At 43.9% G+C, this 26553-nt stretch overlaps 1 protein-coding gene across 14 annotated transcripts; it reads right to left on the bottom strand.

Annotated features, from left to right (window-relative positions):
• Nucleotides 1-727: 727 nt before the first annotated feature.
• Nucleotides 728-26316, bottom strand: ubap2l (ubiquitin associated protein 2-like). 14 transcript variants are annotated; one of them, XM_077009652.1, is made up of 30 exons: nucleotides 25982-26146; nucleotides 24151-24288; nucleotides 21980-22057; nucleotides 21074-21184; nucleotides 20456-20630; nucleotides 19173-19268; nucleotides 18804-18849; nucleotides 17473-17517; nucleotides 16832-16938; nucleotides 14806-14862; nucleotides 14663-14712; nucleotides 14479-14564; nucleotides 13383-13563; nucleotides 13092-13293; nucleotides 11191-11516; nucleotides 10667-10845; nucleotides 10423-10543; nucleotides 9745-9784; nucleotides 9453-9642; nucleotides 9297-9363; nucleotides 8713-9022; nucleotides 7586-7674; nucleotides 7331-7384; nucleotides 7107-7188; nucleotides 6574-6794; nucleotides 6117-6222; nucleotides 4836-4970; nucleotides 3253-3320; nucleotides 2934-3128; nucleotides 728-2184 (listed from the first exon to the last, which is right to left on the bottom strand). In XM_077009652.1, the coding sequence occupies exons 2-30, from the start codon at nucleotides 24244-24246 to the stop codon at nucleotides 2089-2091; spliced, it is 3609 nt and encodes a 1202-aa protein (XP_076865767.1). In that variant the 5' UTR covers nucleotides 24247-24288; nucleotides 25982-26146; the 3' UTR covers nucleotides 728-2088. The 14 variants fall into 14 exon arrangements, with proteins under 14 accessions (XP_076865767.1, XP_076865766.1, XP_076865761.1 ...); XM_077009651.1 differs by having other exon boundaries at nucleotides 3253-3333; nucleotides 4837-4970; XM_077009646.1 differs by lacking the exon at nucleotides 25982-26146 and adding an exon at nucleotides 26160-26316 and having other exon boundaries at nucleotides 3253-3333; nucleotides 4837-4970; nucleotides 10423-10845.
• Nucleotides 26317-26553: the final 237 nt, after the last annotated feature.

The following is a 26553-nucleotide window of genomic DNA, read 5'->3' as shown; positions in this document are numbered from 1 at the left end:
CCATGTTTTATCTACCAAAAATGACTACCAAAAGTATTTTCTGCAATTTTTTAAATACAAAAAGTGTGGGGGCGCATGAACGGGACGCTTGTTTAGAGGACACCGAACGACAACAGATCTTTTGCGAGCCACTGCTCCATAACTGACGCGAAACAACGCTGTGAGCCATCAGGCTACTGTCACGTGGCACAGGCATTGTTCTTGGTTAGTGGCGCACGACAGCAGCAAAACTACAGTACAGTTTTGCACCAACCTGCTCTCAGAGCAGATCAAATAAACATGCCACTTTACCCTCCAAGTTTACAACACACCATACACAGGCATGTGTTCAAAATAATCTGAGATTGTCAATCCAGGTCTAATGACGATAATTGCAGTTATGGCACTTTGCAAGAATATTTCCGATAACCACTCTGATTAACATTTAAAAACAGTTAAGGGCCATGTGTTTAGCAAGCACCTGAGTGGAGTGGAGTACGTTTCATGTTTACAGGACATGGCTCTGGCACGCTTGCAAACACTTTTCACAAGTTGTTACATAAAAGTAAGCTTATATTCAATTTAAAAGACATTAGTTGACTGTTAATTTGGTGAGAATAGCTGGGACACCAGCACACCCATGACTTTTCAAAAGTCTACAATTAAACAGACCACACAAGGAAAATGAAATTTAAAAGGCATTTGACATACAAATTCATTTTCTTAAAAAAGACATTCACATCCAAAATGATGAAAATGTCTTTTTCCTGTTTATTTACTTAATATTTATATATATATATATATTTTACAAAATAAAAAACAAACAAAACACATTATGAAACAAAGTCTGTAAGGATTGGGGCAGGGGGTTTTGAACAAACATGAACTACAGTACTTTGTGTGTGCATATATATATATTTGTGTGCGCGCGTGCGCATGTATGTACATGTACAAGACAAGTTTATCCATTAAATTTTTTTAAAACGCACAGTACAAAAAGAAAAGTCACTGACAAAAAAAGTCCATCCATAATCCATAATACAATTTTGTCCATCAGTACTTTCCTACTAACCATAATATTAACAAAATAATATTTGGGGAAAGATGATGACTTTTTGTAAGGAGTGGGAGAAGAAAATTTAAATGTATATGCCTAATGTGTCCAAAGAAATGGTGGCACCTGAGAAAGGAAAAAAAAAAAAAAAGGGGGGGGGGGGGGGGGGACCCACTAATCTCTGGGATAGGAAAAGTAGGAATTTGGGGGTATGCATATGACCAGTGTTCACTTCATTTGCCTAGCATGTACAATAATTAACAGCTGATTGAAGGGTTTATTGAATGGGTCCAACATTCATACGAGTGGCCACCCTAATTACAGATTTGCATATATGCGCAAAGAAAAAACAAACAAAAAAACCACTCAGAACATATCCAACATCTTTGTGCCCACATCTTTTCATATATCTATATAATTATATTTGGTAAAAAATAAACTCCACAACTGCATTAGCCGATCTAGAGCGATATTTTGTTCCCCCAAAAATAAAATTTGGTAAAAATGGGGGAGAAAGGGGGAGGGAAAGTAAATACAATACAGAACCACAAAGGTGGTGGATCTGAGATTGAAAATCAACAGACCAAACAGGATGCAGGTATGGAAGGGGCAGAAAGAAAGAAAGAAAGAAAGAGACTCTTAAAACACTAATTTTCTCTTCCACTTTCCAAAAGATAAAAAACAAAAAAAAACTTTTAGAAAACAGCTCTATGTTACATATGCCAGAATGAAAGGGTTGGGCTATTTCATTTAACACAATACAAACTCCAAACACTCGATACTTGGCTCTTGAAAGCCCAAGTTACTATAATCACATACTTACTCTTCCAAACCCTGTTACACTTCCTCTTTAAGACCCCACCACCACCACCACCCCCTCATCACCCTCACAGTGCTACCTCGTAGAACAGCACCATCACAGGTATGGGAAGGTACTATAGGGCAACTGGACAAGTGGAGGAGAGGGTGTGCGGTGGAAGGGCACACGTAGGAGTTGTTTAGGAAAGGGTCCCCTAATTTCAGCATTTTTGGACACCAGATTGGAAAAGGCCAACTTAATTGCCTCCCCAGTTATAGCTGTTGTAAGCAGACTTGTTGATCTGGGACTTCTGTTGAATGGAAGCATTCTGACTGCGCTGCCCAGAGCCACTCTGAAAGAGAGTGAGTGCACGAAGGTCAGTACAATAAATCACACATTTTAATACGTAGATTTCATAGAAACAATTCTTATTTTCTTTTGAAAAATGTTCCATTTCACTTTTGTATCATGCCTGAATTAAGTGTTAAGATGATTGATCAATCAAAAAAAAATTCTTGTAAATGTTTGTAACATTATGGGGCAGCCATTTTGGAACATCCTTGGGCAAACTACAGGACAAAATCCATTATCCCATGCTTTGTAGGTGGGAAAGTTGTAATGACGGGTTAAATTTTAAGCTTTGATTAAGCAAAGCAGTTTACTTAAAAACAAGATTACATCATATATTAGTGTTGGAAGATTTGTTTTGATGATTTATGGAAAAGATAATATGAAGGGGTGGGGGTAGAGACAGGTCAGCCAGCTCGGCCCATTTCTGCAGATACAGGAGGCTCTCCCACACTCACCAATATCAAAAGCAGTAGGTAATATTTAAACATGGTTTACTTCTGCAATATGAATAAATATGCCCAAGGGTAACCTGAGGCTGATTTTTTTAATTATCACAATAAACAAACTATGGTACACAAATTTGCACTCAGAACAGTGCTTTGGTTATTCTATTTTTGTAACATTAGAAGAGCAGCTTCTTGTATTGACATTGGTACTGTGATTGGTCAAAGACTCCCTGCCTCACCTTCTTGGTCCATACAGCGCTCCCCTTCACCATCCAGACACAGTGTGGCGACGGCCGGTGCTCACCTGTCCGTCCTGCTGCAGGTGGTGGTGCAGCATCTGAGAGTGTGGCTGCTGGTGAGGAGCCAGGATGTGCATGAAGGGTGCAGGAGCGTAGCCTGCCGCCGCCGGAGGGTTAATGGGGCCGCCGCTCCCCAACGCTGAGGGCAGACTGAACGAGGCCCCTGGTGTCCCGGTGTGGAAACCCTGTTTGTCAAATGACTACAAAGAGCAACAAACCAAGTCAAACAAACAGCAGCAGAAAAAGATGAGCACATATTGAGGGTTAAGGGAGAGAAGGAATAGGCAAGAAGCACAAAAAAGGCCCATGTTTGAGGACGCTTACCTGTGTCTTTGTGTAAACAGACCCTGAAATATCGGGGACTCCTGTGTTGCTGGAGGTCACCGACACTCCTGAGGGAAAGCCAACATTCACAAACACAGGGACAGCCAAATGTTATTCATACACAGACAACACTAACTGTCACAAAAGGGAGATCATGAAATGCCAACTCTGAGCCTGGAGAGAATACAAAATGAAACCTGCTATATGACAGCAGAAAGAATCATGAAATTTCTCCATAGGAAGAGTAATGAGAAATGGAGGTTAAAAGGAACACCAGTTGTTAATCTAGAACAGTCTACACTTTGGTAGCCAACTGTCAGGGAAACATTATATTAGGTGTCTTGACACAGCAACACTGCCTTTTCAAGGCGGCCAATGGTGTTCCTCAAAAGGCATTCTGCTGAGGGCAAAGGGCACCAGTAACATGAGTAAAACACGGTAATAATTCTGTGGCTATGGCCCTTTTCCTGGACAGTATTAACACACGAAGAGTTATGTTCCAAATGTGTCCGTAACTTGATTTACAGCTTTTTAAGTTTCATTTTTCTTAAAAGCCAAATGACCACAGAGACGGGATTTACTGCCACCCCTTGAGAAAATGGTTTCATACAAACCTCAAAATGTTGAAGTAAATCACCAAACTCAAGATTGCTGGTTGACATGCAATTTAGCCATTTAAAACATGAAACAAATCACTGGGCTTGTTGTTCTGCTACACAAGAACTATGGAAACACTGCAAGTATGACATCACATATTGGACATGAACATGATCCTGACATGATGCTTTCATTGAGGAACATAGCAAAACAACTCCAATAAACAACAAGTATCATCTTGAACAGAAAACCTCTGGTTTACAAGAGATGTAGGATTACCACAGAAATGCTAAGATTAGAGTGCAACACACCTGCAGTGATGCGTTAATGCAGATACCAACACTGCAGCATTTATGGTAGTAAGAAGCTCATCTAAAAGTATCCTTTCACCTGGCAACTTAGCTGGAAACTTTAACACCTCATTACACCCAGTCACTAAACTAATTGACCAAAAAGGGGAAAAGGAGAAATGAAATTTAGTGGGTATTTGTCCTGGCCAATCAGCAACAAAAATTTAGATAAGTCAGGAAATGTCTCTACAAGTCCTCCATTCATGTCAACTTTCATAGGCATTAACAATCATCAATTGGAATATGTTACTAAAGTGAGCATGGTCGAATAAAAAAAATAAAAATAAAAGAAATACTGCAATACTGACCACAGGGCAGTTCAAGCCATTAGCATTTTTCCTCACAGACAACAAACAGCTATTTATATATGGAAAACATCCTAAAATCAAGACCCAAGTTTCTAAGAAACCTCACGTTTCCAGCGCATGAAACGGAGTAACGAAGGGAAGAGGACACCGTTCTTAAATCAGACATCGGTGCCTCGAGCATTTCCTCCCGAGTACAGGGCCACCAGCAGCGCCGAGGTGGCAGGCCACGGCTTCATCAAGCTCCCCCGGTGAGGTCAGTTGTGGTGACGGAGATGAGAGGGTGGGTGGGGAGGGGGAGGGAGGGAGTTTGGCGTGAGGCTCCACTCACCGACTCCGGGCGCAGTGACGGAGCTGGCGGGCTTGTTTTGCGCGGAAGCAGCGGCGGCGGCAGCCACGGCGGTGCCGTAACCGGCCTTACAGAAATCCCCGCTCCCTGCCGGAGCCTGGCCCATATCCTCATAGCCTGCAAACGGGTCAGACACACAGCCACGGCCCCACAGCGTTAGACACACACCAGGCAGGGCCACGGGGTGGGGGAGGGAAGGGAGGAGTTGGGAGCTGTGGAAGAGGACAGGCTGTAAAGCAGCAAGCAAAGTGTTTGGGGTGTGTGCGTGCACGCGCGCGCGCGTTAAGGGCAGAGAGATTATTACCAGTTCTGCCCAGAAAAAATGAGATTCCGAAATAAAAGAATGTTAAACGTAATGGAAAAATGGAAGGAACAGAAGAAACGTGACAAACTGGATAGTGTATGTATGTATATATAAAAATTAGCCTACACATGAGGATTCATGAATACTGAAGGAAATGGTGATGCTAAGGTAAGAAGCAAACTTTTGTATTTTGAGGTTTTTTTTTTTTTAAGACTAACAGAAACAGTGTAGGGAAAGACAGATGAGAAGACTGAAACAGCTGTTGCTGAAACACGGGGACCGTGAGTGGTTGGGCGAAAGCAGGCCGCGTGTGGATAAGCATGTGGATAAGCGTGTGCAGGCCCACCACCTGAAACCAAGCCCACTTCTGACCTCACCAGCCCTAGATCACTGCTAGCAAGGGGTTGCTTCGCCTCACCAAAGGAGGGCGCTGCAGCTTAATAGATGACTGGCCCCGACTCCTTTAAAAAATATTGCAGAGAACTGAAATTTGGTCCCTTTTTGATCTCTTCCCCATCTCGTATATCCGAACATGCAAAACTTTGCAGCTTCCCATAGCTTAAAATAAGAATTCAGAAGTACAGCTCACACGATGGTAACCACACAAGAGTAGTTCAACAACATTCACGAAGCAGTATGAGCAGCCACAATCTGACTGGGCCTGGCAGTAGTTCCCCACCCAGAATGCACTGCGTCTGTTCCACTCCTGGTTTTGGCACAAAGGGACTCTGCCTTGGTAGTGGAGAGCTGACGACTACCATCTGGCTGCTTTTAACACGACCATGTTTATTATGCACGGAAAACATGGAACCTGCAAAATATCATGCCTACCTGGACAGAACTGCGCCAGTTTAAAAGTTACTACTGGTCAATGACATCTATGGATTTAGAGCTTGTGTCAGAGGTATATAAAAATACATAAATAAATGAAGAAAAACAAAAAGAGAAAATAGTCTTACCAGTGCTGTATCCATGGGACCCATAACCGCTAGCCTGTTGGAAGGGCGTGGCTGAAGCACTGACCCCGACGTTCACTCCGTGTTGTTTGGAGGAGGTAGGAGCGACCTGAGGTGTGTACGGTCACAAAAGGTGGTGATGGTCACTTACTTGAAAGTGCCATGACCAAAACAAGCTTTTTTTTCCATTGTTGTTTCTCAAGGAACATCCCTCGGCCCTCTACCCAAAAACACGCTCACCCCTGCTCATGACACTCAAATGGCGGCGCAGAAAGAAACTGCTCTTAAACTAAACTTCTTAAAATTAAGATAAAAGGTTTTATCTAATTAAAGTTTCCATTATCTATCTTCTGTTTCAAGTTATTAAAAGGATATTTGACTTGGCGGAAGCCAAATTAAGAAAAACTGACGTATTTGAGTAGGTTAGGCATTCTTATGGAGGTGCTGAAGCCGTTCTCACCGGGAACACAGCGGGGCCGTACTGGAAGGTGTTGGGCAGACCAGGCACTCCCGTGTAGTAGGGCAGGCTGGTGTAGCTGTAGCCTGGGGGCAGAGCTGGGTTGAGGAAGGGCTGCTGGGTAGTGTGGTGCGTCTGGGTCTGGCTCTGCTGGGGCTGAGCCAGCGTGGTGGCCGGGGCCGGGGAGGATGTGTCCCCGCGGCCGAACTTCGTCAGGTCACCGGCTGGAAGGTTGGAGAGAGGTTATATTGACGTGATTAACGAGGGATGCAACAACCTCGCCAGGCCTCATCAGCAGAAAGGCCGAAGGTCTACCCATTGGGTCTGGCACACAGTGACCCCCGAGTCTTCCAAGGTAATGCAGACAAAACACCAAAAAGGTGTGCTGAGCAGTCAGACTGCTGACATCATGCAGACATACCAAGCTAGTCGTCAAAATCCTGTGCAATTTGTGTTTGTTGACTAGAATTAGCAAACCATAAAGTAAATTTTTAACTTCTCTTTTGGTATAGCACGTCCTGCAAAGAGCATCTTACCAGAGTAAGGATTGCTGGTCAAACTGCCTTCCCTGCCAGTTAGTGCTGTGGTCGGAGTTGCAAATGGAATGCTGTAATAATCCTATTAAAGGGAAAAGGGATGAGTTTTAATATCAAGTATTTATTTACATAAGAACACCTGAATTAGCTTCAAGAGTTCTACTGCAGCCAAAACACGCACAATTGAGGTAAAGCAAAGATTATTAGTGCTGGGTTATACGTACCAGTGGTATCCTGGTCTGGAGCATCTGAAGGTCATCATAGCCATAAACCTGGGGCTAAGAAGCAAAGAAAACAAGTCCAGAAGATGACAAATGCTATGCCTTCAACACGTGAAGACTTCAGTGTGATCATGTCAATAAAACCAAATCATTGTAGCAAGTTCAATAAATTCAATTAAACACTGCAGGTTAAATAGAGTCTCATTGGTAGAAATTTGGAAAAGCTAAGAACACTTTAGGTAGAGAGTTTAGTCTCACCGGGTACGCATGAAGCAAGCCAGGAGCCATGATGTACGGGTTGGGCAGCAGAGGTGGCACTCCGGGAGGCAGGTTTGGAGGTGCTTTCCCTGCAGGACACAAACACTTGCATCACTTGCATAGCACAATGACTTCATATCCGTGTGTCTGAACACATTTTCAAGGGTAGCTTTCTTCCTCTCCATTCAATTCAACTTCCTCTTTGCTTTAGATATAGCCACAAAACAGTCATATGATGGCCCATTAATTTAGGCTAATGTATGCCAAGGTGAGGAAAACCATTTCTGACCCTGAGAACTAAAAGTAAAACTTACTGAGCATGCATCAAGAACAATAGTACTCATGGATGAGTGGCTAAGGTCAAAGTGCAGTGAGGATACATTCATTTTTTTCTAATACAAAAACCCATGAAATTCTTTTAAAAAAGTGCCACAATGAGTTTCTAAATTGCTGACCATATTGAAGGTTTGTGACTTAAAGAAACATGCATAAAGTAACTATTTATTTATTTAACAATAAATAACTAAAAGACCAAAACTACAATCAAAGGGGAGAATACCAATTTTAAAACCAACTTGGGTTTTTACAAGGTTAATTATTTTTTATTTTATTTTTCCTAAAGCCCCTTGCTTATTCTTTGAGATGCTGCTGGATGTATTAAATACTGCACTCAAATGTATCAGTTTAACACTGGGTTTAACATTCACAAAATATTGCTGAATCGAATTGAGCCTAGTTAAGTGAAGCCTTCTCGTAATGTTTAAGGCTTGAGAAACAGTCCAGAATGAAATGTGCAGAGCTAACTAACAACTTGTCCAAGTCATTTTGTTCTTCACAATACCTGCAAAAAAAGTTATGGCTTTGGAGGTCCATGTTAATACTTCCTGGGCAAGAACATTGGTTGGTTTTTCTAAATGTTGGTCGTAAAAATATTGAATCAGTCAAGACCTTTACATAACCGTCTAGGATTTTGGGAACTGGATCAATTTAAAAGCCCTTTTTGCTTATGCAGGGTTTATATTTGAAGGACAGGACTTAAGTATGAGGTTTATAGCATGTCAACTACATGTATGAAACACCACGGTAAATGCACGTTGCCCCATCAACTGCTCCTGCCAAATTGTTACCTGAGGCAGCCGTACTGCGCGATGAAGCTGATGAAGGTGCGGCAGTAGCCGAAGCTAACGAGGAAGAGGAGGCTGCGGCAACTGCGGGTGGCACGATGGACGCTACGCCACCCGCAGAGCTGAGACCCATGGTCAAACCACTGACGGGACCCAGCGTGGACTGGACAGAGGCGGCATTAGTCGAGGAAGGAGGAGGAACAGGGGTGCTGTGAGAGGCGGGAGCCGCGGAGGAGACTGAGGAAGGAGGCACGGAGGAGACCGAGGGGAAGGAGGACGAGTGCAGACCGGAGTCCCCATCCACATTTGGATGCTAAGGGAGTAGACAAAAAAAAAAAAGATGAAGGCAGGTGACAGAAGCACAAAAATATATATATATTTTTTTAAAGCAGGAGCATGGTGGAAAAAGCATCATCATGAGAAATAATGGAGAGGAGGTGGCAAACGAGTACAGGACAATGAAGGGAAATGACTATCAATAGTACTCCTTTAGCCCAGTCAACAAACTACTCTGAACACCTCAGCCAACTGCCTTCAGAATGCAGAGGAAGAGAAATTAAAACTGGTATGTATGTAGAAAGACTCACCAGTAGACTTGTATTAGATGTGTGGACTGAGGACGGAGCCAAATTGTTCTGCTGGGTGGGTAGTGAGCTGAGAGAGAGAGGCAGAGGGGAACACAATCACACCGGCACCTTTTAAAAAAAATCTTTTTTACACTTAACAAATTGAAAACATCTTACTTGTGTCGTGGAGGTGCAATTGAACTGGAGGGGTCTTCATGTCCAAGAGAAGCAAGTGGCGTCTGATTGGATGTGGTCAGCAGAGAGGCTGGACCAGACTGTGGGTCTGCCAATGAGGCCATGTTTGACACAGTGGAAGGTACAACAGGGTCGGACGCAGGCTTCGCGGACACTGCAGAGCCTGCTGCAGCTAGACAGGAACAATTAAGGGAAGTACATGTACATCACCCTGCTTGAGGAGCACAGAAAAATCACTCTAAAAACACTTCTTAAAAGCAGCAGGGTAGCTTACCTTCCAGAGACTGCGTTGTCTGTATTGAACTGAACCCATTCTGTAGGTTTAAAAAAAATCCATAATAAAAGTTCATTAACTTTAAGCAAAGCTGGTTAGACCAGTCATTAATGAATACCACGGTTATAATTAACATCAAATTAATTAAGATTCACTTATTTCAATGTCCAATACAATGAACAGAAATGAAAATATCCTTCAGTTCATTCCTTGAGACTCTGAAGTTTTAGGATCACAAACTATGAGAGGGAGGTTAGATTTATAAATTTTTGGTATAGGCGAGAATAACACCCCACTTTTCTGCAGGTCTACAAGCTGTTTACTACCCATGACCTGGCCCAGAAGAGGTCAGGCCTGTGCGATCAATTCACATATCCTGATAAAGTGATTGGTCAGCTAGCACATCTTAAAGAACCCTCCTTGGTGAAAGTGGGACACTAGCTCAGACTTATGGTGATCTTTTTTCTGTAAAACTACAGCTTGTGCGATATAAGCTCAAAGCCTAGTGCACCCTCAGCGGACACCGATATACCACTTCACCTCATGTGTATAAGATCTACAAACCACACGGATCAACTACATGCACACCAAAATCAACTCTGGGTTTTGTTGTGTTATATGTCTGTATCTAAAAAGATCTTCTGAAACATATTCAAGCGTGAGCGTGTGAGGTTTTACCTTGGGCTGCATGTCTTTCTGTGGGGATGAGGAGACTGAGGGGGGATATCGTCTCGTCTGGCCACCTCTCTGCTCATAGAGCTCCATCTGGGTGGGGTTGGGCAGGGTTGGAGTCTGCTCACTGAGAGAGTGCAAAAGATTGGCACCTGTATCAGCATGCAAACTTCCGACTGTGTTGCAGACAAATGTCGATATCAACGAGACCCAAATTAAACAAGAATGTAAAGGGGAGAAATGTAGAGACCTGTTGGCACTCGTGTAGAGGTTGTTCTGGGCAGGGTTGCAGGTCGTGGTGGTGGCGACCACCGCTGCGGTATCATACTCAGGCAGGACGGGCTCTGAGCCGAACTGTAACGCTCCAAACTGTAGGTTGAGTCCGGATATATCCGCCGAGGCCGGCATCTCCACCGCTAAAGCAGGAATCTGCCATAACAGAAAGCACTTCACTATATACAATGCAAATAAAAACTCCATAGAACTTCAAATCAACTGATTGGCAGAGTTATGCCACTGAACTACTGAGCACACCAACTTTAATTTCAAGTTTAACTAACTGTGCTACTTAGTCTCCTGCTTCCATGATGAATAATGCATTTGAAAGGTTAAACAAGCACAGCTAAACTTAAAATTAATACTAAAGCGAACTAATCAAAACTATGGGGTACATCTATATGACATTCTGTACATGGCAGAATTAACAGGTAAGACATTTCACTTTGCCAATATGGTGTACCATACGGTCATGTGAAGGGCTCGTGCGCATCCAACCTTGGTCGTGATGGAGGTTCTTTTCTTCTGCTGTTTGAGCTTATGTTGCTGAAGGGGTAGGGGGCTAGAGGCCTGGGGGTCTGCGGGTCCTGGGGACATCTGTTGGCTTGGGGCAGGGCCTGACGGCTTCGAGTGTGGGGCAGACACACTCTGGGCCAATGAAGCAGAAGGGGTGGTCTGAGAGGGCAGGGATGAGGCGGTGGAGGGGGGCAGGGCTTTATCCTGCAGGAAGGCGTCCATCATAGAGGAGGCAGTGGAGGCGGGTTGGTAGGGCTGCCGCTTGGTGAAGGGACTGTGCCCCGGGGCGTCTGTCGGAGGTTTCATATCTGGTGATGAGAGAATGCATGGAAACAGGGTGCAGCTCAGGACCAGGGGAGCACCAAAATCACCACATTACAAGAATCAGACAAAGCAAAACAGAAGAAAACGTGACATTTTCACTTATGGGAAGCTGTTAGCCTTCCCAGAGACCTCACCGAGGGGAAAAAAAAAAAAAAAAAAGCAACCTGAGTGTTTACCATAATTTCTAGTAAACAACCAATCATATCAAACAAAATGGTGTTGCTATTGTGAAATGTAAGCTTAGCCTGTGGTCTAGAATATCTTGGCTCCATATGTTTTACTGAGAGAACAAGCAAAAACCTAATGACTAAAGGTAGCAACAGGAAATAAGGCAGGTGACATTTGCAAATAGTCAGTAGGATGTGTTTCATGTTCATGCCAAGAACAGCATGTTACTGGATGTGTCCTATATTGAAAGGGAAGGCACAAACCCACTCACTACAGTTAAGACATCCCCACACCAGAATTTAGTATCAGATTGGTACTGAGCATTTGCAAATACCAGTGCCCCATTTAAAATACCACTTAAAATCCACATGCGAATGGACAGGACCAAGTGGGACTGTTCTATATATAAAGTAGTAAATACAGCATATACATGCATTTTAATTCCTGAATAAATCTCAGTACCAACACAGACATTCGGTAAAAGAGGAGTTAGTCATCAAATGTAAACAATTTCATGCAAGAATAGGGAAAATATCAAAATTAACGTAATTCCACTTCCTTTTCAAGGTCATGCTTAAATTTTTAGGTATCTGCTATTCAGTATCGTCCAGCTCTTGCACTTGGAGCATGACTACACACATTGCTGTACCACAAGCTACAGTCAGCTGGGTGTTTGATCCATCACCCTCCTGAACCACTAGCTGCCAACATCCTGTGTGTAACCCAGGAACGCTTTAGCACCACTTTTTGAACAGTCAGCTACACACCTTTAAAGCTCCAAGTATCTGCTTGAAGCTGCACGTTTCCAGTGCGGATTACTCACCAGCAGTTTGAAGTTAAAGCAAAAATGAAAAATATGTGAGAAGGCAAACTGCACCACGGTTGCAATGAGGCAGTGAATCGCACACTTTGTCTGGTATTCCCATCCTTTCTGCCACCTTCTCAAAGTTCCTTGTATCAAACCAGCAGACATTCAGACTTGTTCAAGGACACATCAGGCTCTGCTGGACTTGCACAAACCTGAAATCTTGCAGTTGCATAGATCATATACTGCTGTGCTGTCGATAGACCCTGCAATGTGTGTTTTGGAGAAGTGTGGTGTGGCTATTGCATCACTGAGAAGCCTCAACAACAAAATTCTTAGCTGCCCGCACATTAAGTCCTTTCTAAAAAGAATTTGTAACAGCCTTCATTATGAGACAGCATCAACTATAGATGGTCAAGTTGTCATGTTCCAAATCCTTTTAATAAAGCAAACATCTGTGCCAGTACACACAGTACTGGCATCACTGTATTGTATCATTCACAAAACTGGAGATCGCTATGCAGATGTCATCATGTGAAAGTGTCAATATCACCAGACCCAGGAGCTTCAAGCCAGATTCTCCTACCATATTGTCCCAGGGTAGCAGGGCTGGTGTCCCAACTGGACGGGACTGTGCTGGGAGGGCCGCTCTGAGAATGCTGGGCCGCCAGCTGAGCCAGAGCCTGTGCGGTCTTAAACTGCTCCAGGAACTGTGACCCGCTGGTGGAGCCGCTGGTACTGCCTTTGGTGTCGCCCACCTCTCCAAAACCCTTACTGAGCATGCTCACCTGGGAGGGCAGATACAAGCCTTTACTGCACAGGTTTTCTATGTGGCGGACCGGTAGACTGTTACAGCTGCCTTGATCACTTCTCTTACCATACTGTGCTGATTGTAAGAGGTGCTGGAGGAGGCCTGGGAGAGCGGAACAGGCTGTTTGGAGTTGCTGAACACCAGAGACTGGGACAGAGATGGGGTCTGAGCAGCTTCCAGGGGCGCTGGCTCAGTCTCGGAAGAGGAGGAAGGGGGGGTTTTCCCCAGCAGCACCGCCAGATCAATCCTGTTGGAGGGGACAAAGGTCAACAAATGCACTTACCTACACAGTATTGCTCTAGCACCCTGTACGTCTTACTACCATTAAAACACATTTGAGAAATGTAGTTTCTCCTGTAACTAGAACGCCATTGCAAAATGTTGGCTGTTGCTGAATGAGAGCAGCAACGTAGCGTTATTGAAAATACTGCTTACAGATTTAATATCAACCACCTAGCAAACAAAAAATAGTGCTTTATAATATAATTCTACACCGAAATGCCCCATGATTCTGAAACTAACTTTGCTAGCTGGCTATATTCATATATCATCACTGAACACTTAGCTCACACATTGTACAACCAAGTGACTCTCAGTTCAATTAATCAATATGTACTTCAATGAACTAGCAATTTAGACCAGAAGACAGCTGACCTTACAAGTGAGATTTTGAGTCATCCGTTTGTGAGCCATGACATGAGCAATACTCGTCAGTGAGCCTACCTGATGTAATAACTCAATGTTTCAATGACTGCATAATTATGCATTTATAGTCAGATTCTTGTGTGTCATGAACCTGTTTAAATGTTACGATTATCAATTTAACCTAGTCTGTTCTGTTTGCTCCTCATCTGATTAGAGGCCACATCACCATGTAATTTTATGGAGCAGGCCTGAATGGCTTGGCCCATTCATTTGGCTAATCATGGCAGGAACATTACTACTAGATAATAAATCATCCTTTGATAATGATATGATTGGCTGGAATAACTGGACTCAAGCTGGACTTCTTTTTACAATAGGTGAGTCCTTATTCCAGTGGAATTGCAATGAATGATTCTTCCCAACCTAGAAAGCTGCTTTAACTAAACAGGGCTAGTCAACTGACTTCAGCTGGCAGACTTGTTTTCATCATTAAGTAATCAAGACCTCCGTGCCGTACCTCTGTCCAGCAGTGATGGTGACGTTTTCTTGTGGCATGGGATGAGCAGCCACACTGGAGGCAGTGAATATCTTGGTTTCTGACAACTTCAGACATGGCAAGAAGAAACAGAAGAATAATCAAAATTCCTCCATTTTGCAAAATCACTCACTGTCTAGTTAATCAAACCATGCATCACACCCACATCCTCATTCCAGTCCTCAGTGCCCCACTCTTCTGTAGTTCTCCAAGCACCTGATGATATAAGGTAAAAGCATTATTATGAATATGATTTCAGCACAGCCATCAGGATATGGAATAGTTTTACTACAAGGATGCCATGCTTACCAGGAGCAGAGTCAAACTTTCGTGGGTAATTGGTTCCTTCTCCAGTAAACTCGAGCCCTACAGAGATAAATCGATTACTGGCCAGTTATTACTCACAGAGACCAAAGGAACTCCCATAAGCTTAAGTGAAGCATATCTCAGCATAGCGGAGGACAAACTGACAGTTTCAAATCATAATCGATATTGAAGACATGCGTGATCTCAGATTGTAGTCACATTTTAAAATGTCCTCTCTCCTAGGTCTCCAAACTTCAACAAACTGACAACCAGTAATAACATGGATACATGATCATTCCCACATCAAAAGACTGATTGCTGAATGCGCCGACGGGCAAAGTAAATCACAGGTCTACCATAAGGCGTCTCATGCGAGAGCTGAAAAACAGAAATGTGAAACTGAAATGTGAGTGAGCTAGGTGTGCATGATGGGTGATGGAGTCCTTTTTTGACAATGACTCGTCAGTAGTGTCGCAGTGGTCCAGCCATGTTCAGACTTATTTCATCAAAGTTTCTAGAGGTTATGGTGGAAGTACCCAAATGAGCATCAATGTCATTCAGGGCACTTACATGTACCAAAGCAGTTGAAACAATATGATGAAAGTTGTAAGTGGTGATAAGGGGTGACAGAGGCAATCACATTTTATCTAGTTAAGGATATGGAGCCATTCAAAGCTGTGAACATGGGATACATGATTCTTGAAAAATCTGTAAAATATAATGGTTGCGTTTCTCTGTTCATTACATCTTTATTATTTTTAAAATAGCCAAACTGTTTTATAATGCAATATTGTGTTTATGACATGGTGCATTATACTGCTGGAAGTGGCCATCAGAAAATGGGTACACTGTGGTCATAAAGGGATGGACATGGTCAGCAACAATACTCAGGTAGGCTGCGGCACTGACACGATGTTCAATTGGTACTAATGGGCCCAAAGTGTGCCAGCAAGATTTCCCCCACACCATTGCACCACCACTACAACCTGAACCGTTTGATACAAGGCAGGATGGATCCATGCTTTCAAATTCTGACCCTACCATCCGAATATTGCAGCAGAAATCGAGACTCATCAGAGCAAGCAGCGGTTTTCCAATCTTCCATTGTCAAATTTTGGTGAGTCTGTGCGAATTGTAGCCTCAGTTTCCTGTTCTTCGACGACAGGAGTGGCACCCGGCGTGGTCTTCTACGGCTGTAGTGCATCCGCCTCAAGGTTCGACATGTTGTGCGTTCAGAGATGCTCTTCTGCCTCGAATGGTTATTAGAGTTACTGTCGTTCTGTCAGGTCGAACCAGTCTGGGCATTCTCGTCTGGGCATTCTCCTCTGGGCATTCTCCTCTGACATCAACAAGGCATTTGCAACCACAGAACTCCCGCTCACTAGATATTTTCTTTTTTTCGTACCATTTTCTATAAAAACCTAGAGATAGTTGAGCGTGAAAATCCCAGTAGATCAGCAGTTTCTGAAATACTCAGACCAGCCTCTCTGGCTCCAACAACCATGTTCAAAGTCCCTTAAATCACTTTTCTTCCCCATTCTGATTTTCTGTTTGAACCCTTCTTGGCCATGTCTACATGTCTAAATGCATTGAGTTGCCGCCACGTGATTGGCTGATTTGACATTGCGTTAATGAGCAGTTGGACAGGTGTACCTAATAAAGTGGCCAGTGAGTGTATATAGACCACCAGCGACTGCACTGGAAAAGACCAGGAAATGACAAAGAATGCAGACATTTCAGGAAAAGAGGCACCAACGTTGATTTAACTGGGTGAAATGTTATGTGACTAAGAAAGCATCAGAGCCTTAAGATATATATATCATAAATAAAATAATGCATTAGTCTAAAAGGAAAGCACTATGTAGACAGGTGAATTAATACCTAGATCACCCTCTGCCCCTACAAGTCACCAGTTAAAATAATACTACAAATTCTTGGACAAACTAGATAATATTTGACAAACTAGAGCAACTGCAATGGGCAGAATGACAACAGTGTTTATGCTGAAGCAAAATAATAGGACACTCACTGGCTCCACCCTCCTGGTCCAGGTTGCCCGTGTTACTCCAAGTGCTTCCCCCAGCATAGCTCTCCTCTGTCTGGGCTGGTTCAGCATAATCCGCTGGGTTAAACGTACTATAAAACACAAGGATGGGGGGGGGGGGGGGGGGGGTTTAATAGAAGAGCTTGTACCAAAGAACATTGTCTGGCTGGGAAACAACAAGGAAGAAGAAAAAAAACAACCCAAAACAACCCAAAACCCATAAACCACACAACCACCCCATTTGCAGGTTTTGGTTCTTCAAGCTAGAATACAGTCATCATAAAGCAATAAAAGAAAGTTCAGCACACAAAGTAACGCAATTATAGCGAACAAACCATTTGACATTTTGCCAAGCATAGCCTGAAACCAGAGAGCCTAAGAAACCAGTCAAGCCAAGTCCAATAACAAAGCCAAGGGCAACGGTCTTGGCTAAGATCAGCTCACGACCTTCATTACCGCCACAATCCCACCTCCTTCCTCTAGCTGCCCAACGGTCTTGGCCAAGATCAGCTCAGGACCTTAGTAACTGCCACAGCCCCCCTCCCTCCACTAGCTGCCCAAGCTGCACTTTTGCTGCTACACATTTTTGATTGGCACGATGATTTAGCAACGACAGTTAAACTCACCTCTCGTCTCCTGACAAATCGTATCTGGGGCCCTTATCACTCTGGCTTTAGAAGAAAACAGGGACAGTTACAAGGAGCACAGGGTTTAGTAGAAGAGACTGCGTCTGTCAGTAGGTGTGACCGTTCATTTCGTGCCTTTATGTGAACAAAGTTAAGCGTGAGTGTGAATTACTCATAATGCCACACCTACATCACAGGTAAAATGGCCTGCTTTAAACAGGCCCAATAAAGCCTAGGCTAATAAAGTAGCAATGTTAAAATGTGGGTGGATAATACACATATCGCTCATCTTGTGGCACAGAATTAAAGTGAGGCTGAATTCCCAATCAATAAAGCTCATGCAAAGTCTCAACACACACCCCCAATTCGAACTTCACATATCTGACAAGAATCCAATCAACAGTGGTGAAGGAAGCAGACACGTGGCCCATACGAAACAGCAAAAACCGTAAAGCACAGTATAAGCTAAAAAACTTCAAATCATGATTAGTGCTTGCGAAGAAAGCTCCAACATTCACAAGAGAGCTAACTTAAGAGCTACTCCTGGATGGAGAAGACACACATGACATGTTCTGAATCAGATCATCCAAACAAAAAAAATACAACACACCAGACTTGGAGAACATGCGAAATCAAATGGTCAAACTTCTCCAATAAATAAATTCTCCTTTAGAGCTTGGATAATGCAAACTGGGCCCATAACCACAAGGAGTCAATGAGATGCCTGGCTCCAACACCCTTTACTTACCTGGTTAATCACAATGACAATGTTAGAGAGGGGAATCTGCTAATGTAGATTAATGACAACTGAATCTGCACAAGGGCATTTCACATTCACTCTCTCACACACACACACACACACACACACACACACACACACAATCTCAACAGGCATATGCACTGTACATAGCCAAAAGTGCCTGGTGACATACAGGAGCTCACGTCCAAACACAAATCAGCAGGCAGCTGAATTTGGGCTAAAAGGGCTTGGACTCAGTGCCTACATTTGATTTAAGATGCATGAGCTTATAAGAGCAGTTTCACAGATGCAGCTTAAGCCATCTTGCATTTTTCTAAAGAAATTACAATTATGTGCCAAGCATGCACTAGAGTTACAAAGTGCCTAAAGTTAGCACAAAAAGGGACCTTACTGCTTAGACCAGTTGTCATTCTTCATAAAGACAGACCCTGGATCAGGCTTAATCTGCCCCTGGAAACTTCCCCTCAAGGTTAGGAAAACAAGCTGTTCTGCTGTGGTGAAGAGGAACAAGTCCTCTGGCTACCACATGAACAGGGAGAGGACCTTGAACACTTGAGATGTTTAAACTTACCCCATGCCCTGAGCTGAAAACCTTCCACCTCTCCTACCAGCACCACCTACAAGATTCAGAGACAAGTCGGTAAGGATGTATGGGTTTGGAATGCACTGTAAAACAAAGTTAACGCATCTAAAGCAACAAAAGCTCACATTTCCTGAGCTGAAGCAGGACAATAGACATTAAATTTTATGGATGCAAACATGTCCTCCTTAGAAAGGGATGCCTGCCATCACACCATGTTAGGTGCGATGCAACAACACACCCTTTAAGTAAAAGGCACCTTTCCAAGGCTTCAGATAGCGACATCAAATCTCAGCCACATAAACCTGAACAATTCTATGCAAAATAGAAGAGGAAACAACAACAACAACAACAACAAACCTCTCCCTCTGCCCCTTCCTCGCCGGCCTCGCTCAGTCCCTCTGCCAGCCACCGCGCCGGCCTTTGCCCCATCCAGACCGTTCTCCTGCCCGCGGACTAAGGGGTGGGGGGTGGGGGAGGTTTAGGACCAAAAAGGAGGGAAGGGGTCAAAGACAGACGATGAAGAGGGTCAAAAGAAAAGCAGGCATATAGGATCAACCTGAACAGCGTTTGCCAACCATTTTCTTTTTTTCAATTCAGTAATGACATGGTCAAGATGGTCACAACAAGCTCTTCATGCAACACATTTTTAAAACCTGGGCTCTGTGCTATCCTGCCTATGTGAAGCACAGCAATTGTTCACTTATATACAGAGCTTCCATCAGTGCCAGTGCGTTTCTTGACTGACAACCGTACTAGCACGCTACAATCCAAAAAACTAGTCAGCTCCCATCATGTCTACGAGGACAGGTCTCCTATAAAGGTCGCAGCTACTCAGGAAGCAGCAGTGATGACCTTTTTCTACAAAACATGGTTTCAGTGGTGGAGGACCGGCGTGAAGACGAGAAAGAATCCTAATCAGTTATGAACACTGCTTACTGTGTCTGCAGGTTTCGCATTCAGCTGGAAACTAACTTGCACCGCAACATAAACCACGTGTAAGCCAAGAGCCTTGAGAGTGCGGGGCCCGCACCATCTCAAGACACCCCAAGTCAAAACAACAGTACTGCGAAGAAAACTCTCCAAAGCGTAGTGGTGAGCGAGGATATCTGCCCACTAGAGAGCTGGACAAGAGATTCAGATAGCTTCAGTCAGCAGTTTCAATACTAGACAAAAATGCGAATTCTACAAAGTTCTTCAGTACTAAGAGTTTTGCAGTACAAGCCAACAGTGCTGTAATAACTAGGGGTTTCTTGTACCGATGCTCTCCCAACATCCTGTGCAGGCCTGATACGCTCTTAGCTTGTGTTAGAGCATAGCAGAAAATGTGAATTTATATTTAGATAAGGTTAGTGTCCAAAAGGTGCACGTTACACACGACTGTACATCTACAGTCGTAAAGGACCCTCTGGATCAGTTCTGGTTTGCTCTGAACTGCTGCTGAAGTTATTCCCATTAAGACACATGTATTATTGCCTCTTCTATCCATTTTGTCAGGAGATCCCACAGTGAGCCTTTATAAAGAGTGGCCATTTCCTCTTATAAGAGGTGGGAGGGTTGCAGCCTGAGCCGTGGATTCGGTCTGTGGTGTGCTCCAGCGCAGGGTCAACTAACAGGTGCGAGCAGAAGTGTTCTCCACTCACACTCTCGCCCACGGCTGGCTCCGCGCCCCCTTCTCGGGGCACCTCCTCTGCGCCGTGCGATGTCCCTTTCTGCTCCCCTCTCTCGGTTCTCCTTCCCTTCTTCACCAACATCCAACTGGACACTCTCCTTCTGGCCCGAAACCCCTTTCTTCTTCCCAACCATCTCCCATGAGTCCTGGGGAAAGGAGGGAATGTTTTAGAATACCATCCCTTACAAACACATACTGGCAGCTTGCAAAAGAAGTACCAGATCTGAACAAAAGTATTAGTAAAACAGAAAATCACAGCTAGCCTTTAACAAATTGACATAAAACAAGTATTTATAAGAAACTTTAAAATAAATATTTATGGACAGCGTATCGAAGCTTTATGTTGCTCTCTGACCCAGACAGAGACAGAGAGCATCCGGTAGCAGCTCTGACTTTGCTCTAGCACACGCTGTACCCTTCTACACCACAGAGGGAGCCATAGAAGGGTTTTTTGGTGCGCTTGGGTTAGGGCTTCAAAGTGAAGCACTTGGAGATTAGCACCCTTGGCCAAAATTGTGAGCTACTGTTTCTGCCAATCCCCCGCCTGCGGGTTTCAGTCTCTAGGGGTGACAAAGCGGCCTCCACTCACAGTGTCGGGACTGCCCTCCAGCAGGACGTTGATGGCTCTGTTAACGTCGCCGTTGCAGTCATGCAGTGCGATCATCGACTCATCTTGGTCCTTGCCTGTGATATCAATCAGCTGGACACAGGACAAGAAACAAGACCATCAGCTGTACGAGGAACAACGTTTGCTTTCAAGAATTAGGATGAGCCTTAAACTACAGGGCCGCAACATTTTACATCTGTACACGTAATAAACATTGTGTGCAGAGTGGTACAGAGGCCCTTGAGAAGGCGTTTCTGTAGTGCCCTGCAAGGGTTCACATGCATAAATCTCAAGAAGAGCGCCAAAGAAAATATGGAAGGTGTTCAGCCTTAGTTATGCAGCAGAATGTCTAAACTGAAGAGCCCCATGTTAGTTCATTGTTTAAATCTTGTGTTCTGGTGTTCAGCGTATTGGAGCTTTATGTTGCTCTCTGACCCAGACAGAGACTGAGAGAGAGCATCCGGTAGCAGCTCTGACTTTGCTCTAGCACACACTGTACCCTTCTACACCACAGAGGGAGCCATAGAAGGGTTTTGGTGTGCAGTGTGAGTATGTAAGCAACCACAAAAGTGCATTAAAGTGTACGAGTTCAGTTCTGACTCAGTACAACATCTCCAGTCAGAAAAGACTCAGGACTGGTTTAGAATGTTACAGGACTGGTTTAGTATGATCAAATATTCAAAAAACTACCTAGCCAGATAACCAGTTCACTAAGCAGCAGAACTTACAAATGAGTATTATTTTCTCCCCTATGCAGTGAAACTCCCTTGATTATCCAAAAAAAAATGGGTAAAATGCTCAAAATGGCTCAATACTACAAAGTAAAGATTTATTGGGTTCCTTTCAGAAAGCTGAACTGCTCTGAATCCTGCATGCAAATGTTCTCACCTGCTTGACTTTCTCCTCAAAATCAGCATCATTGTGGTCCGAGATCATCTGCGCGAGTCGGATCTGCTCAGCGGTGGCCTGGGGAGGAGAGAAGAAGGCCAGCAAAAATTAAGACAAGTTTAGGCCAACAAGGGGAAAGGAGGGGGCTATAAAAACAGGGCTCACCACAGCTCTTTGGCACAGTTTAGTTATTTCACTGCTCTGAAGGACTGGACTCAGAAAAAGTTAGGTAATTAGCCAAGATGACCGATTAGGTAGGTAGATAGATAGATAGATACTTTATTGATCCCGAAGGAAATTTAGCATTAGACATGTTGGGCAATGCCACAATATTTTGCAGTGCACGTTTTCTTCTGCACTGGGAAAGACCTAAATATACAGGAATGGCAGTCACAGTTGTTGGCTAAGGGTCAGCACTGAACTCCATCAACAAAAAATATGCAGGGCAGATTAATTCATAAGGTTATACCACAGAGGTCTCCTCCACACAGTTCTGGAAAGACTGTGTGGAGGAGACACACGATCCCACCACCACGTGGGGACAGAAACTACACTGTGTACCAACAAAAGAAATGCATCTGGCTGAAAATCTGGGACAACTATCTAATTAGCAAACTGCTATAATAATGAGAAAAGAAACAGATTTAATGAACCCAGGACAAACATTGGGGGACTAATCAGTTGATGATGAAGCATTTCCTATTCAACTTGTCAAGAACCAGTATGCCAAGCAAAATGTTTGATTCAGGAAACATGAAAAAATAATGAAATATATTCCAGCTATATTCATGGTTTAAAGCTGTAAGTGTCGCCGTTAGGTATTCAACAGATTTAAAATACCTTTTCTTAGGAGTGGCCATATCACGCTTAGTAAAGTCCTCTGATTCCATTCATAAACCAAAAGCAAACTCCACCACCCATCCAAAATACAGTACACAAGACCATGCCAGTACACAAACAGCTCCAACAGAAGGGATCAGTTGATTAAATGTTAACCAAATCGAGGAAAAAACTGTTTAGTAGAAAGTACCTACTTATCAGCTAATACCACCAGTTTGATGAAGGAACTAATATGTTACTGCAGGAAAGCCTTAAAGGCTTAATAAACTTAACTTAATAAAGTTATGGCAGACTTTGTCTGAATACATCCTGGGCACTACACTGATCAGACATACTAGAAATGCCATATTGGGCTCAGAAAGGCAAACAAAAGGGATGGCAGAAAGCTGCAAACTACATGCACATTTCCAGATCCTTCACAGTTAAACCATAAAATAAATACCACAGCTGATTTGACAGGCAAAAGTTATTGTACAAGACTGAATACAGTTTAAGCCAAAGGGGTGACGTGACCAGACAGGGAACTGGGTTCAAAGTAGCATCTCTTGCCTGAGGATTTAGTTTGACATCAAACTTTGGCGGGTGGAAGGTCTGCCTATCCTACAGATGAAATATAACTTGGGTGGAACAGATTCAATACAGTTTAGTCCAGCCAAGGAGCCCATTTCAACAAGGAAATAGTCTTAAGACAGGCAAATAATCATTTGAAAAAGCTGGCCTTGGCCAGTGATTGTGTAAATTACTGCTTTGGAAAAGATGCACATTTTGAAGCTGAAAATCCACAAAATTTATACTAGTGATTAATTTCGTTTTTTAAAATGTTGGGAGTGGTGACATCAAATAGATCAAAGCTGCACAGACAGAACCAAAAAAATGATTCCAGTTAACTGGTCAATGCCACATTTAACACCACTTCCTTTATTCAGAAAAAGTACATATATATAAATATGTGGGCGCACATATTGACCAGCAATCAAGTAACCATCTGAACAATTTTTAGTACTTACACCAGTATTATTTACAGTGCACAGGCAGTGCTCAAAAACAAACATTTGTATAACCAATACTAGAATGCATAAATCATAAAATATATATATAAAAAAAAAACACAAAACAAGCAGCCCAATGGCGTCATTGTGATGTTATATCATCCAACCTTACAGTGACAAAAGGTGTTACTGCACCCAGGAGCAACAATGCCCTGGCATGTGCTTCTCCCTTCAGGTTTCCGCACACTAAAGGGGGAAACATCATTTTCCTGACAATTCACACAAACTGGGCTGTATGGAGCACGTGGTAGGAAAGTTCTCAGAGTTAGTATACACACTCACCTGAGGCCTCTGCTTGTGCTGTGACTGGCTCTGTGTCTGACCCTGTGTCTGCTCCCAGTTACCCCGGTTTCGGCTGCCGCCCACCGACGTCATCATTTACAGTATATACAAATAACAGTATTTACAAAGGAATAACGCCTGCAAAACAACAACAAGATATGTAATTGCACGTGTACACACACACCCTTACTCAATACTGCTTAATTACAACAATCAAAACTCAAGCATATTCAATCAGCCTGCAAAACCGCAAATAAATAAAGCTACGTCCAATGCTTTGAAAGGATACCTTGCAGCTGAACGCATGTAGTTTCTTACATGCATTACATTTAAATACGAGCGAATATTACAGCTACCAAATTAACCCTTACTAGCCGCCAGTACTAAACAATACGAAGTTCCTGGCAAACCACAACACGAATATGTGGAAATAAAAACTAATTTCACAAAAACAGTCTTTGTGTGCTGGAGGAAATGCGCGGGCACGTAATGGCAGCAAGAACTGCGCACTTTGGGGCCACGCGTACCAAAATACTCCGTTCAAGCAGCTAGCTAGCCAGGGCACAACACGCGGGTTCAACGCGCCAACGGGGGTGGGAAGATGGTCGGGCTTAGTTAACCTGTCCTTAGTCACGGCACTCAACACAGCCAGCGCTAGCCAGCGACGCTAACGCGGCTAACCCAGATCAGCGACACGGCCCAGCTACAAAACCACGAAAGTGGAGGAGGACGCGGAACGTGGACGGCGTGAAGTAACGTTAGCCGTGGACAGGCCGCGAGAGTGCGCAGCGCCTCGACACTGTGTGATAGTCACTCGAGCGTACACTGTTGGTTATATTAGCAAACGCGTAAACCCAATAAGTTGGGTTAGCGGGCTAAGATGCTCGTAATGCGGATTAATGATCCAACATCAGCCTTTGAGCTGGTTAACCGACGTCTGTCTGACTTTACGGTCACGGCTGCGTAACTCGGCCTGGTGGTGGTGACTAGTCAGGCAGAAGTTTGTGAACGTGTAGCCCCGCTGGCTCTCCGACTAGCCACCATCACGGTGACCAGGGCAGCACGTAGCCTAGCCGGCGAGCTAACAGCCTGTTCAGCTCAGCGTAATAAACCGGCAGGTTACATTAACACGGAAGTGCGCTAGTCAACTTCATTATTTACCAACGGGAAGACACAAATGCGCCATTATTGTTTTCTCGCCATGCCAGGCGCACAATATTTAATGCACAGGAGTGTGAAGTGTTGTACCAACTAGCCGTACACCTCGTTAACCAGCTAACGCCACACCAACTCCCGTAAAAAGTTGGCTAGCTAGTTTGGTTGCTAAAGTGGGCTAACTGACTCGTGAAATTAAATTACTAACAGACGCCCCGGTCTGTTTACCCTTATTCCTCTAAACGTTCCCGACATATAAACTAGCTAGCTACGTCGAGCCTTTAGGGATAGGTAATTTACAGCTAGCGAGCCACCTCCGTCCAGCCGAGGGTGGATTCAGCGCTCGCCCTGTGCACCTCATGGCCGACAGGCTTAGCTATCCTCCTGGCCAAGGCTATCGTCACCGAGCCGTAGCCTGAGATCAACACTTCCTAACACCGTTAGATAAAATGTACCTACATGACGGTTTGTAACCGTGAACCACAGACAAGTTTGATCTAAACGCTTGCCCTGACTGAAGTCTACTGGATTAGGTGTAGCTAGTTAGCCAGCCTAGCTACTCCTGCAACACAACTGCGACGCGCCTCCTCCACTTATGTGCCCCACGCAACACCGAGGTCCTACTGAGGCCCGAAGGCCCCGAATAACGAAAATAAATAACAGGCGATGTACTGACCAGAAACCCGACTGGATGTCTCGAAATTGGCAATAACGCCGACTACGGGGCCTCTAAATTTACCTCCTAATCAGCCAGAGGTAAAACACGAACTTCCAGATCTTATAACCGATTCACCTATCCAACTACGAGGCTGAACCGACTCGCGCAGACAATAAGCGAGAGACTCAGAATTTACCTGTTTCTGTTCCACACTGACACCCCGGATCGCCGCGTCACGTGGCTGGTCCAAGGCACTGCAGCTTCAAGAAAAGAGACCCGGACCATGTGATTGAACCGCTTTTGATTAAATCGTTTGCATTGCAAAAGTAAGACAACACGTTAGAAGCGTTCCAGCGTCACAGCCGTAGCTCGTTACTGTAGGCCTATACATATTTATGGTCACGGTTATAGGCCTCCATGAAAATATGGATTTGGTATATGGTTATTAGTATAACTTTTATGATAGGTTTGTGGTGATGGATCTACTTAATACTTATCTGAATGATCAAAACATTTGGTGGCCAATTCACAATGGGTAAGTCACAAATTGAAAAACTGCAGATTATGCAGTCCAGTTAATAGTACACCAT

This window comes from Brachyhypopomus gauderio, chromosome 6 (genome assembly GCF_052324685.1).
Source record: "Brachyhypopomus gauderio isolate BG-103 chromosome 6, BGAUD_0.2, whole genome shotgun sequence".
In the NCBI taxonomy this organism is placed as follows: domain Eukaryota; kingdom Metazoa; phylum Chordata; class Actinopteri; order Gymnotiformes; family Hypopomidae; genus Brachyhypopomus; species Brachyhypopomus gauderio.
Note: the sequence above shows the minus strand (reverse complement) of the source record. Positions and strands in the feature narration are given on the sequence as shown.

Coding starts and splice junctions, on each gene's coding strand:
- ubap2l (XM_077009646.1), bottom strand. CDS start 24,246: ATGATGACGTCGGTGGGCGGCAGCCGAAACCGGGGTAACTGGGAGCAG. Junction 16,939..17,472: donor GATTTGTCAGGAGACGAGAG/GTGAGTTTAACT, acceptor TGTGTTTTATAG/TACGTTTAACCCAGCGGATT. Junction 10,846..11,190: donor GAACCTCCATCACGACCAAG/GTTGGATGCGCA, acceptor CTGTTATGGCAG/ATTCCTGCTTTAGCGGTGGA.